The sequence below is a fragment of the Diceros bicornis genome, chromosome 37 (assembly GCF_020826845.1).
Source record: "Diceros bicornis minor isolate mBicDic1 chromosome 37, mDicBic1.mat.cur, whole genome shotgun sequence".
Taxonomy (NCBI): Eukaryota; Metazoa; Chordata; class Mammalia; order Perissodactyla; family Rhinocerotidae; genus Diceros; species Diceros bicornis.
The window spans coordinates 4,449,271-4,463,527 of NC_080776.1; the positions used below are offsets into that span (position 1 = coordinate 4,449,271).

The 14,257-nt window shown below is 35.4% G+C and overlaps 1 protein-coding gene across 6 annotated transcripts in view; it reads left to right on the forward strand.

Annotated features, from left to right (window-relative positions):
* SPAG16 (sperm associated antigen 16) overlaps positions 1-14,257 on the forward strand; it is a 101,792-nt gene that overhangs the window by 76,255 nt on the left and 11,280 nt on the right. For all 6 annotated transcript variants that reach the window (XM_058532937.1, XM_058532942.1, XM_058532940.1 and 3 more), the window contains 2 exons: positions 5,232-5,301; positions 13,877-13,986. In XM_058532937.1, the coding sequence (XP_058388920.1) occupies positions 5,232-5,301; positions 13,877-13,986 (180 nt within the window). The remainder of the gene's footprint in view (positions 1-5,231; positions 5,302-13,876; positions 13,987-14,257) is intronic.

The following is a 14,257-nucleotide window of genomic DNA, read 5'->3' on the forward strand; positions in this document are numbered from 1 at the left end:
GTCCCGGCTGTGCTGCAAAGTAGCCATATGAACATTCAGGTCATTTTACATATATGTCTGTTTTCTCACCTATTAAACACAGACAAAATTACTTGCCTTGTGATTGGTATGCATCTAAAATCAAAACATGTTTAAAAAATTAAAATCATTCTCCCAATGAGGCAGGGTTGAATTTTACGCACTACCTTTCAGATGTACAAAGAACTGCTTCTTTATCATTTGCAACTTATTTTATTTTGTCTTTGAACCCCTATTCCTGCTGAGGGCAAAAGAAAATGTAACCTGTTATTAAAGACAATTCAGATATTTCTGGGTTAAAATAGTCTCTTTGGGTTTAGCACAGGGTGTTTGAGTGTTATAGTAACTGGCTGTTTAGCTAAAACATAACTATCGGTGTTAATTTTCTGTCTTCAAATGGCACCTTCTTCCCCTCATTCTTCCCCCAGAAAGTTTCTAACACAAGGGGCACTTATGCTTCCATATGGCCTGAAGTCTACATGCTGCCCTCTTGGCCTTCACTTTCTAGTGTAGTGTGACTGGTTTGGTCGTCTTCCTGGTATTGGGGTACATGATTCTGGGTGGTTCTTTTGAATGTGAACCTAAAATACCTTGCTAAATCCATGGCCTCTGCCACAGCATCTTTGAGATCCTTAACATCTGTGGCTTCGTTGTCCTGGCTCTCATCCTTTCTCTGATTCAGTGCTTCAAATGTTAACATTTTCATGTACCCACTGAGACTTGTTGACACTTCTGATTTCTCTGTACGGCAAATACAAACCATAGGCAAGTTGGAAATCACTTATAGTCTATCTGCGTAGACACACCTCCTTCAGTCAATTTTCAGACACCACCTGGAGGGTATTATGTTTTTCCAGCACAATGCAAAATATAGTGGTCTCTTTAAGGGGCTGTCAATTTTCTTAGACTGTTCCCTGAAAAGCTAGGAACAAGTATAGTCTATACTTGGAGTATCCCTGAGCTATCTGGCTTTGCTTCCAACTAGCCCATTTAGGTTGTTAGCTTGAGAGATGGACCAGGTCACTCAAATCTGACCTCTTGGTTCTTCCGCTTCTCAGGCACAGCATCCTTTATATGTCTTTATTCTATTGGATGAGACATCTTTCTGTCCTCTTCGACATCATTGGTCACTCTACATCCCCATTTGTCCCAGACAGTCTTAATTTACACCTTTTGTCACAGGGTAATTATTAATAGCTTCCACTTTTATCCTAAAAAAAGATTCAATTTGGAAAATACTAATGAAAAAATTCTAAAGAGTTTATTTCTTCTTATCTAAAAAGGAGCAGTTAGGATATAGAAATAGCTTTCCTCTCTCTATCAAATCTTCTGTTCAAGATGGTAGATTCACTGTCGTTTGAGAAAGTCACATTTGAGTAGGAGACGCCGTTTCTGCCATCATAGGTTTCACTATGCACAATGCTAATGCTGGGCACTTGGATGCTCTTCTAGATCTGTTTTATGGCTGTCAGTGGAAAGGGGATGTAGCAGCTGCCATTCTGAGGATGAATTCTGTATTATACATGCTTCTGTACTTCACCAGATTTTGTTCAAGATCCAAAATGGGTACACTTGACTGGTGGAGCCTATGCAGTATTGTTAGTATCCTAGTTACGAGAAAGGGTGGATAAGTATCTATCTATATTGAAAGGTGCGAGACTCACAATTCACTAAACCCAAGGTGCTGTGTGGCCAAAATTATGGTCAGATATCCCTTATACCAGTCTAACCTTAGGATCAATTAGCATAGTCTCCAAATTAGGATAGAGAATATCGTCTGAGTCCTATCAGCTCTGTCTTTGGAGAACAAACCAAGGTTACCATTTAATGAGCTGAACCTTTTTGGGAACCCTTCAAACAAAGAATGATTTATTACCAAACAAGTCTTTTTTTTTTCTATTGGAGCATTCTTATCAGGTATACTCTGGGTATACAGCCACAAATTAGCCTTTTAACTTGAATCTATTAGTGTTTCATGAAGCTGTAGAATGAATTTATTCAAACTATTTTAAAGTGAAAATATTTTAAAATACATGAAAAGTTCCTCTATGATCTGAAATGGAAGATATATCAACTTGACTGCTTATTTTTTGATTATGTCTTTATTTCAGTATTTGATGTAGTTATGCTTTGAAAATTCACTTCTAACCAAAACTTGTAGGATGTGATCTTAGAGCAGTAAGAAGTATCTTATGTTTTCTGTCTGGATTCCTAATCATCTCTTCCTTAAAAACCTTTTATTTTTTTTTTTTAATTTTTATTTATTTTATTTTTTTCCCCCAAAGCCCCAGTAGATAGTTGTACGTCATAGCTGCACATCCTTCTAGTTGCTGTATGTGGGATGCGGCCTCAGCATGGCCAGAGAAGCAGTGCGTCGGTGCGCGCCCGGGATCCGAACCAAGGCCGCCAGCAGCGGAGCGCGCGCACTTAACTGCTAAGCCACGGGCCGGCCCTAAAAACCTTTTCTTAATGAGCATTTAGCTCACTATGTTTCTCTGTAAACATATAGACCTCTCAAATACCTTCCATGAAGAAAGGTTAGAATTTAAAATTTTTTAATGCTATTCAGTTTCTATACAAAACACTGAAAATATACTTTGAGATAACAAAAATCTAATAAGTATGTGTTTTCAAATTATGTTTGTAGATAATAAACTGTAGCAACTTTTAAATTTATTTAAATCTTACAGAAAAATCTATAATTTAATTATTTTCAGTTTTGAACAGTATTGAAAAAGTTCAAAATTCTGAATTAGAGCCCCATGTTTGAAAAAAGATAAAATATAATTTGTTAGTATATATAATAAATTATATTTTATCTTTTTTGGATCATGAGGCTCTAATTCAGGAGATAGTCTAAAAAATACATACATATATTTCCTAGGTCTGTCTGCTGAGAAGGTCCAGAAGTAATGACACTCTAGAAGCAACAAGTATACCAGTGCTCAGATATCAGTTTCTAATACCATTCTCTGATAAAAGGAAGTAGGGCTCCTTGGAGAAGTGGCTGATCATAGGCTGGGCAGGGAAAAGATAAGATGAGCCTAAAGTATTTGGAGCATCCTATTGTGCTAGAAAGTTAGGAAATATTCAAAAAGTAAAAAAAAGGAAGAAAGAAAATACCCAACAAAACAATGGGCGTGTCAAGAGACAAAGGGACTCTTGTGGGCATCTACAGAGTTGGATGGACCACCACCCAAATCTGGTTTAGATGTTGAGCCAGATGTTGCCATACGCTCACCAAGAGGGTTGAAAACATTTATTATTTGCATATTTGAATTCTCTAGGGAGAGCAGCACATGCCTACCGTGCAGGTCTGAAATGGCTTGAGAGAGCAAGGAAAGGAGACTGGCTCGGAGGTTTTACTGTGGTTAGGATTGGGAGTCAAGGTAAGAGTCCTCATGTGTGAGGAGGGGCCAAAGGAGGGAGCACCCAGCATTTCCTATCAGCTTGTGCAAATGTGGGGCACAAAGAGGAGTGGAGGAGTGGATGGAGTAAAACTTAAAAGCTGTTAGCAGTCAAATATCAAAAACAGAGTCAGACTCATTACAGGAATCAGCCTGAAAGAGCTCCCAATTGTCAAATTTGGAACTGAGCAACAAAATGAATAATGTAGTGTCGGATTATAACCCAAAGTATAAGATGAATGTCTGAGTTCATAACGATATAAATAGATGATTGAGTACATAATTGGAGGAGAAGAAAAATGTCTCCCTTAAAGAAGAACCCCAAACGACATGCGTAGATGATCTTTCCCTCAGGGAGGTGAAGCTTGTCGTCTCAGCTAAGTGTTGGCTGCGCTTAATGACTTCCTTCCAAAAGTACAGTGGAAATGGGAAAAATGTAACTCTATAGTGGAGAAACCTGGCAAATACTACTTCAGGGAGGTGATCAAGGTTAATATCATCAGTGTTTAGTTATATTGATAGCATATACCCTTGATGTGGTGGGCTAATAATGGCACTTCTGCCCTGTGGTCTTCCTCTCTAAAACCTATAACTCCAGTCTAATCATGAAAAAACATCAGACAACCCCAAATTTATGGACATTCTGCAAAATATCACCTGACCAGTACTCCTCAAAATTGTCAAGTTCATCCAAATCAAGGAGTGTCTGAGACACTGTCACAGTCCAGAGGAGGCTGAGAAGACATGATGGCTAAATGTAAGGTAGTATCCTGGATGGGATCCTGGAACAGAAAAAGGAAATTAGGAAAACATTAATGAAATTAGAACAAAATATAGGCTTCTATTAATAATAAGATATCAATATTGGTCCATTACTTGTGACAGATGTAGCATGGTAATGCATGACGTTAAGAGAGGGAATGGGGTGCAGGATGTACAGGAACTCTCTGTACTATATTTGTAACTTTTATGTCAATTTTACACTATTCTAAATAAGTGCATTTAAAAATTTTATATTCCATTTGGCATCCAAGTGTAGATAGAAATTTTTCATTCTTTTTTTACCTAGGTGTTTCATGAGCACTAATCTGTAGGTTACAATTTATTATCTGCTATTTTCTATAAATAAAGAAATGCTGCTACTCTGATGGTAGAAAAATGTGTGTGTTTGTATATAATTAAACAGATGGTATTTTGTTTTGGTATAATCATATACAATGAGGGATGAGATAGCTTTTTAAAGTTGAATTTTTAATTGAAGTCTATTGTTCAGGAAATATAGGTAAATGGTATGCCGCCAAACTAATAAATGTTCTTAATTATCAAACATATAATAAAACGAGGAGTGTCTGTGAGTGGAAAATGAGCTAAGAGTTTTAGGAAAACAACAGTCTCTTCATATTTTACTTCCCAACTAATACTTACCTCATCTTTAGGGACTTGAAGATGAATTAAGTTGTTGTGAATTAATTTCACCAGAGAAGAAACTCTCTCAAAGTAGAGACCTGAGTAATTGTCAAAGTGTGTGATGAGTATTCTTGATTCAGGAAACTATGGCATGAAATAAATGTTTCAGATACTTATCCATATAGATACTTAATAATTGCCTATGGAATTGAATTTAAACGTAAAATTATGTTTTCCTTGTGTTACAATTCATATTTAAATTTTTTAAATTTATAGGAATTAATCTGAGAGATTAATACTTTTTTATATTTTGCAATCAATATTTAAACATTGCCTTTTTAAAAACTTTTTTTGAGTCACTTAGTATATAACCCCATATCTTTGGATTTTATTTTTTAGATTTACGGACTTCAAGCAACATTGAAGCATATGGAAACAGAGCATAGTGTCTATACTCCTGAAATTAGAGGTAAAATTAAAATGTGTTAAAACTCTAATTTAATATTGGTTAGTGATTTCTCAAACTTATTAGAGTTCAAAATTCTAGAGATATTTAAAAGTGAATAAATGGTGTGGCAACTATTTTACAAATTATAATATTAGTGAAAAGATCAAGAGGAAACATAGATATGATACTGTAGGGATTAATTTTAGAGAAAAATATTTGTAAACCGTAATGGAGAACTTCTGCTTCTGGCCATGATGGAGTACCTGGTACTAAACTAGCCTTCTCCCCATAAATAACCCTAAAAACTAGACTATATAGATGCGGCAGCTACTTTTGGGCATTGGAAAACAGCACAAGTCACTGAAGGCAAGTGACAGAGGAAAATTTATAAGTGGAGCTCTACCATCACCATGGCTTTGTGACTGGGGAACCTTCCCAACCAAGCTCCGTGGAGATGGAGGTCTAGAAGAGCATGGCAGTCCTCAGTGATCTGGAAAGACAAAGATCATAGTTCACAAGTTGTTGAAGCAGCTAGAATCTGTAGGGAGGGACACCAGCTGAGAGGGTGCTGCAGTGAGTAGTGGCCCAGTTTGTGAGGGAGTTTACTGTGAGTCCTTAGTTGATGCCTGGGCGACACGTGCACGACTGCCTGAGGCTTACCAGAGAGAGAGGCTTCTGTAGGACTAAGAGGGGCCCAGGGATCCTAGAGGTCAAGCAGTGATGGGAGACATTGGAGTTCTGGCCATGCCTGGGTGGAGAGACCTCTTAAACACCTTGTTATCACCATATTAACATTCAGCATCCTGTACCCATCCTATAAAACCCACAACAAAGCTTACACAGAATTCCTTGGGGAGAGAGAGATTAGAGTTTGAATCTTGCCAAGTTAGCTTTGGGAAATAGGGCTTTCCCTGGATCCACCCTAACAAATTGTAAAATTAAGCCCAGAATTTCAAGGTGGTCATCAAAAAATTAAACTGCCTATTAGAACAAAAATCAGTACCCTTCAGAGGAAGACAATTGCCCAGTACATAATTAAAATTTTCTCGATATGTTGTAGAAACAGGAAAATATGATCCACAATCAGGACAAAAAGTAATAAATGGAAACCACACTGAGAGGGCCCAGGTGTTGGATTTAGTAGATAAAAATGCTAAAAGTGAATATGATCAAGGACTTAAAGGAAAATATGACATTAATAAATGAAGAGATAGGGAATCTTGGCAGATAAATGGAAACTCCAAAAAAAAAAAAAAAGGAAAAACAAGAAGGACATAGAAATTCTAGTACTGAAAAATACAATGACTAAAATGAAAATTTTACACTTCACAGCAGATTGGAGATGACAGAAGTGTCAGTGAATTTTAAGAGACATCAATAAAAATAATCTATTCTAAAGGAGAGAAAGAAAAACATGGAAGGAAAACTTGCCTGTTGAATGTACATGTAACCGGAGTCCCAAAGTGGAAAGAATGAGAATGGGGCATTAAAATATTGAAACAAAAGATGACCTAAAATTTTCTAAACTTGACGTCAACCATCAACTTACAGATCTGCCCCCTCAAAAAAGCTAACTACAAACACACACACACAAAATCATGCCTGGATGCATCATATCCAAACTGTTGAAAATTTAAGTGAGAAAATCCTTTGAAAGCAGCAAGAAAGAAAAGATGTGTTACATACAGGGGAACGATAATACAAATAAAGGCTGATTTCTCATCAGAAATAATGGAGGCTAGAAGAAATGAAATGACTTCTTTATTTTTTTAATTTTTTTAATTTTTTGTTTATTGCAGTAACATTGGTTTATGACATTGTAAAATTTCAGGTGTACATCATTGTACTTCTATTTCTGCATAGATTACATCATGTTCACCACCAAAATACTAATTACATCAACACACACATGTACCGAATTATCCCTTTCACCCTCCTCCCTCCCCCCTTCCCCTCTGGTAACCACCAATCCAATCTCTGTCCCTATGTGTTTGTTTATTGTTGTTATTATCTACTACTTAATGAAGGAAATCATACGGTATTTGACCTTCTCCCTCTGACTTACTTCACTTTGCATTATACCCTCAATGTCCATCCATGTTGTCACAAATGGCTGGATTTCATCATTTCTTATGGCTGAGTAGTATTCCATTGTGTATATATACCACAGCTTCTTTATCCATTCGTCCCTTGATGGGCACTTAGGTTGCTTCCAAGTCTTGGCTATTGTGAATAACGCTGCAATGAACACAGGGGTGCATGTACCTTTACAAATTGGTGTTTTCAAGTTCTTTGGATAAATACCCAGCAGTGGAATAGCTGGATCATATGGTAGTTCTATCCTTGATTTTTTTGAGGAATCTCCATACTGTTTTCCATAGTGGCTGCACCAGTTTGCACTCCCACCAGCAGTATATGAGAGTTCCCTTCTCTCCACATCCTCTCCAACACACGTTGTTTCCTGTCTTGTTAATTATAGCCATTCTGATGGGCGTGAGGTGATATCTCATTGTAGTTTTGATTTGCATGAAATGACTTCTTTAAAATGTGGAAAAATTTTAATTCAGAATTCTATATCCAATAAAAACAGCCTTCTAAACTTAGGGTGAAATACAGACATTTTAACATAAATGAAAGCTGGGAGATTTTGTTGCAAGCCATTCTGAAGTACAGGAAATACTAAAGGATTTTCTTTGGGCCAAAAGAAAAGTATACCAGAAGGAAACTTAGATCTACAGAATTGAATATAGGGGTTTAGAAGTGTTAAATTCTGGTTAATATAAAGATTGTTTTCCTCTTCTTAATTTTCTTAAAGTAAAAGTGACTGATAAAAACAAAAAATTATAGCATTGCAAGGTAATGTTTATAAGGTATGTAAAAAATAAGAAAATAATAATTTTGGAGGTGGTGCAAATGTTCTATATCTTGATTTTGGTGGTGGTTATATGCCTGCTTATCTTTGTCAAAACTTCTCCAGCTTTACTGGGGGGAAGTGTGTGTATTTTATTGTATGTAAATTATACCTCAATAATGTTGGTTTAAAAAAGAATGATGGGAAACTCTAAAATATAGAAAGACTGCAAAATGGTGAATTTTCTAAGTAATAATCCTATTATTTCCAGATGATTGTTCTTTGTGTTCTCTGATTAATTGAAGCTTAAAAGAAATATGTAGCATTCTCATAATTGAAATTTTCTTCTTAGCCTTGATCCAATAGTTCCTTTCCTAATATTTTATATTAAAGTAATAGTAGCAGGGCCGGCCCCGTGGTTTAGCGGTTAAGTGCGCGCGCTCCGCTACTGGCGGCCCGGGTTCGGATCCCCGGCGCGCACCGATGCACCGCTTCTCCGGCCATGCTGAGGCCGTGTCCCACATACAGCAACTAGAAGGATGTGCAGCTATGACGTACAACTATCTACTGGGGCTTTGGGGGGGGGGGGGGAAGGAGGAGGATTGGTAACAGATGTTAGCTCAGAGCCGGACTTCCTCAGCAAAAAGAGGAGGATTAGCATGGATGTTAGCTCAGGGCTGATCTTCCTCACAAAAAAAAAAATAAATAAAATAAAGTAATAGTAGTTATGCCCAATGATGCCTAAAGAGACTATGCACAAGGATGTTTATTGCAGTCATATCTATAGTAACAAACCAATACAAGCGATCTTAATCTTTAATCACAAGTGAATGTTTAAATATAGTTGATCATACAATACTAGAAAGTCTTTAAAAATCATGCATAAGAAAATGCTTATGTGATAATGTACTGTTATTATAATGTTAAGAAAACATTTATATGGTATAAGGACACGTCTGTTAAATATATGTAAAGAAAAATGATGGGAGGATGCACACAAAAATGTTTACATAATTTTATTTGGGTGATGTGATAATTTTCTACAGTTTTTTCCTTATTGTATTTTCTTTACAAATAATATGTATTTCTGTTTACATCAAAAAATTATGTTTCATATGTAGATAACTTTTAAGAATACAATCATATATACACGTGAAAGGATGCTATAAAACTGTCATACTCTCAGGAACTCTAACTCCCCTAAATGACTAAAGATTGTGAAAAAGAATATATATAAGAAATCTGGAAGGCTTAAAGTTGAGGGACTTTGTGCATGGGGTTGATGCTTGCATCAGTTAATCTTCAATTCTACATTCTACTCTAATAGTTTCTGATTTTATATCTTTATCCTTGACGCCTCTATTAAAATAAATGGATGGCTTACAGATAACTTCTTTATGAAATTATCTCCTGGTATTTAATCTAATTCATAAAAGAAAAACATTGCATGTTTTTCTGGACTGACATTTAATGAGTTACTTTGAAGATCAAATTTGTATTTATATTTTGGTCTGTGATATTTTGAAGTGGTTTTTGGTCAGAACAAATAAATTCCAACCCAACACGAAGAAATAGCTTCTTTTAGCTGCATAATCCCAATTACCTGAATAAAATTAATTTCTTGAGTTCTGTACTGAGTAATTTTGTGCTTTTAAAAAACACGCACCCTAGTTTTAGATATAGGGACTTGCAGTGCCTTTCCCTAAGCTTCTGCTGTTAGCATTTGGCTGTGTAATCTCAGACTGTCCTTACTGATTGCCTGCTCAACTTGGAACCTTACTTAGCCAGGGACTGTAATTTGAAAAGAAACTGGTTTATTGGTTATCTGGTTGTTCCTCGTAAATCCTGCTGTCCTTCACAATTATTTTTATATTTAACTCCTTCCATCTTCCTTTGCTCATTTTGGTTTCATTTTTAAAATCTTTTATCTATCTATCTGGTCATTCATCTGTCCATCTATTCATTTATTTTGGGCAGAGGTTGAAATGACAGTAGAGATTCTTCAAATTAAATGTGATTCACTCTGTACTTAGGGAACAATGAGTCGATTGTCATTTACTCTGAATTAGGAAAAAGACAAATTAATTGTTGTTTAATCTGAATTTAGGAAATAATACAAAAATTGGATTCATTTGGACTAAAGTTATCAAAGAATTTTAAACATACCATGTTTTTTGACTATCAAAGTGACATGCTTATTGTAGAAAATTTTAAAATGATAAAATACATTTTAAAAATTATCCATAATTGCTACCACCCAGAGAGAATAGTATTAGTGCTTTAGTACTCAACTTTCTCACCTTAAAAGTGTTTTTAATTAATTAATTAATTCTTATATGGTATGTAGAATAATAGAAAAATTCCTCAGAGAAACTATGAAATAGTGAATTATTATTGACTGGATATTTGAAGTGACAGTTTTGTATTATGTTTTTCTTTGCTGTTATGAAAAGTAATATGTACCAAATACTTACAAGAAACTACACAGAAAGCACTTTAGTATTATATATTATGAGGTAAAACTTTTTTGTGCAAATTACTTAATTTCAAAAAGTTTATGAATATGCTGGTTTTGGTTGCTATGTTTGAGTTGGTTATTAACTTATATTACTTTAATTTCCTATGAGGTTGCAATTTGAATGCAATAATGCCTATTTCCAAAGCAGGTTAAAAAGGTACATATAATTATATTTTAATATATCTTGTAATTTATGATAGGAAATTATGAATTCCGGGTGAACAGCCGGAAATCGGAAATGTTTGATGAAGTGAAAAACTGTAGAATCTTATTTCAGAGCTTGACAGAGGAAATAGGTGTCATATAAAGTAGAGCAAAATATCCCTTAAGGTTTTTAGTTTAATTAATTACTGCTTTTTAAGTTGGGTATTTTGTTGCCACTCAGAATCACATTATGAGATGCCAATTTCATGACTACATAAATGGAGTATGTGGTCAGTTTAGAAAGAGATATTATCATTTCAAGTATAGACTCTTATCTTTACCTCTATTACCTTTTTCTGAATTCTGATTAGGAGTGTGCTTGATCTTCTCATTTTAGCTTTCATATGTCCTAATCTCTTAGATATTTTCTATTTATCTCCCTGGGCTAAATTAAGGATAATTTCTCTAAAACCTTATTTTAGTTTAATAATTCTCTTTTCAAGGAGTCAGGGACTGGCACAACATATTTAGGTATTTATTTGTTAAATGAATATACTCACTCATTTCTGACGTTTAACCAGGGGCCTGAACATGTTCAGTTAACATTGGTTGAATGTGTGCTTCTGTGAAGGAATGGTTGAATGGGTGAATTTCAGCCCTGGAGGTACAATAAATAAAATGTCTGTAAGTGAAAATGTGTTTATTTGTTTATGTATTTATTTATATTTTGTGAGGAAGATCAGCCCTGAGCTAACATCCATGCTAATCCTCCTCTTTTTGCTGAGGAAGACTGGCTCTGAGCTAACACCTATTGCCAATCCTCCTCCTTTTTTGTTTCCCCCAAAGCCCCAGTAGATAGTTGTATGTCATAGCTACACATCCTTCTAGTTGCTGTATGTGGGACGTGGCCTCAGCATGGCCGGAGAAGTGGTGTGTCGGTGGGAACCTGGGCCGCCAGTAGTGGAGCGCGCGCACTTAACTGCTAAGCCACGGGGCCGGCCTAAAATGTGTTTATTTGATGTTTGCTTTATTTCTTTTAAGGAACTGTACTTTCCTTAAGATGTTGATTGTAACCAAGTAAATTTTGGGGAACTGTGTGGCACCAGCCAGTACTGCATATTATTGTCATTAATCAGCCTTCAGTGATAAACATGAGGATGCTAGAGACATGGATTTTGCTAGGATATTACTAAACATTAAGAGGCACTATGTGGAATTTGAGAATTTTATGCACTTAACCATGAATGTGACACAAACTTTAATGTCTGAGCCTCTCAATTATTCTACAAATCTTTCTGTAAGTAAAAACAGTGTTTCTCAGAGGGAGAGTGGAAATCATGTTTATTCTTGCTACATTGAGAAATAATTGAGAGGCATTATTTTCTGCCAATTCCACATACATTCTGCCGTGTTTATTCTCATGTTTTTGTTCCAAATGTTGGATTTTTCCTGAAATATTATTAAAGTGTGAACTTTTGTAATTTCATTTTGCTTGTGTAACAAATACATGTACTTATAAACCAACCTCTCTTCCGTTTTTGACTTTCATTTGTTTTCTTTACCATTTTTGTTTGTTTGTTTCTTGCTTTTTGTTTTATTTCTTTTGTGAAGTGGTGCTTAGTGATATATGTATTGCATACCACCTGAGATCCACTCATATTCCTAGGATTATCTGCTGGAATGCTGGGTTTCTCTTCCTACTGCTTTCTCCTTTCTTCCCTGTAGATGTTACTATACAGATTCTCCTCTTATGTAAAAGGGAACAAAAGGTAGTGACTTTCACAGAGTTATTGACAGGATTTCATGAAATAATACGTGTAAATTGTTTAGACCAGTGGTTGTTAAGTGGTTGTTATATGGTAAAAGATCAATGAGGCATAAATGCTAATTATTATTTAAAATTATTATCATTATCAGTTTGTCATTCTTGGTCGTTGAAGAGGAAAATACAATAAAAGAGAATTTGAAGTGAAAAATTTTCCTTAACCTCAACGAGCTGTAATTGTTGCCTTTCCCCCTCACTTGGCCTTCCCAGGTGCTGTGGGGCTCTACCTTGTAGCTCCACTGAGGGATGACAGGCAGTATGGATACCCAAGTGTTCGCAGTCTTTCGAGTCCTTTCATGTTGAACTAAGTTATGCAGCATTCTGTTTTTATGTTATTGTGTGGGTTATTTTAAGGATTTTCTTCTTTGTCTGGAACTAGTACTGAATAGGGAAACTGAGTCAGATCAGGAAAGACTCTCAATGCCAGCCATATGCTTCCTTACCTTTGCAACCTCAGTATTCTTTGAAAGCCTTGACATTGAAATCATCCAGATATTTTTGTGTTCATCATCTTTTCTCTATTATAAATCTAGTGTTATAATTTATAACATTGAGTTAGTTTTTCATTTATGAGTTAATTATAACCTTTTTAGTTATTTGAAATTGACTTGATGTTTAGAAATACAAGGGAAAATTATATACACCTAAACATATATGTATATGGAAGGATGTGAAAAAGAAAGAGATTGCTCCTATCGCTTTTATTTTTGCCTCGATGATTCTACTAGGAGTGCTCTTTATGTCCAGCCGAGTTTGGGGACCAATATTACAACTATATTGGAATATTACTCTGTGGAATATTACTCTGTATTCTCCTTTCTGATTTTTTCAACGTTGAGAAGCATAGAGAATAATATTTTATTAGTACAATGTTCTTTAAAAAATCTCTTATGTATTATTTAGTTCCACTGGGGGAATTTTGTCGTTGCTTACCATTCTCTCCTGTGTCCTTCAACTTTGTTTATAAACACATGAAATCTCATGGTAACAGGGATTTGGATATAATGTAGCTGGAAATTGGCTCTTATGCCTTCTAACTGGCTTGCCATGCCATTTCAATAACCTTGTGGTAATGTCACCCTGCATTTTTGGGAAATGAATTTGAGACTTCACTTAAAACATTTTGGTATAGTTTTAATATTACTACTTTAATACGTTTAAAAATACATGTATCATGACTTTGGCTTTCATAGTTTGGTTATAATTTTATATCTTTCAAACAGTATAAGTATTAAGAATAAATTGTATTATCTTGTAGTTGTTCCTAATTGTGAAAAGGAAAATGAACTAGAAGGTCCTACTCAGAAAGGTCTCCGTGAAGCCAGGGAACAAAACAAATGTAAAACAAAGATGAAAGATAATACAAAGGTATGGTGTTTATTTTTGTTTCCATTAATTTGTACTTAACTTTCAGATCTTCAGATCCATGGGCTCATACAGTATCATTATATTACTAAAAAAGGAATCTAGAAGTTATATATTCTAAGGCCCTCGGTCTACAGATGGAAAATTGAGATCCTCAAACGTTACTAGTAACGAGTTAATTGAGGGACACGTGGTTATTAGTGGCAGAGTCAGCTCAATGCGTCACTCTGCCGAGTGCCCCAACTTAGTCACAGCCATGTCTGCTCACCTGTTC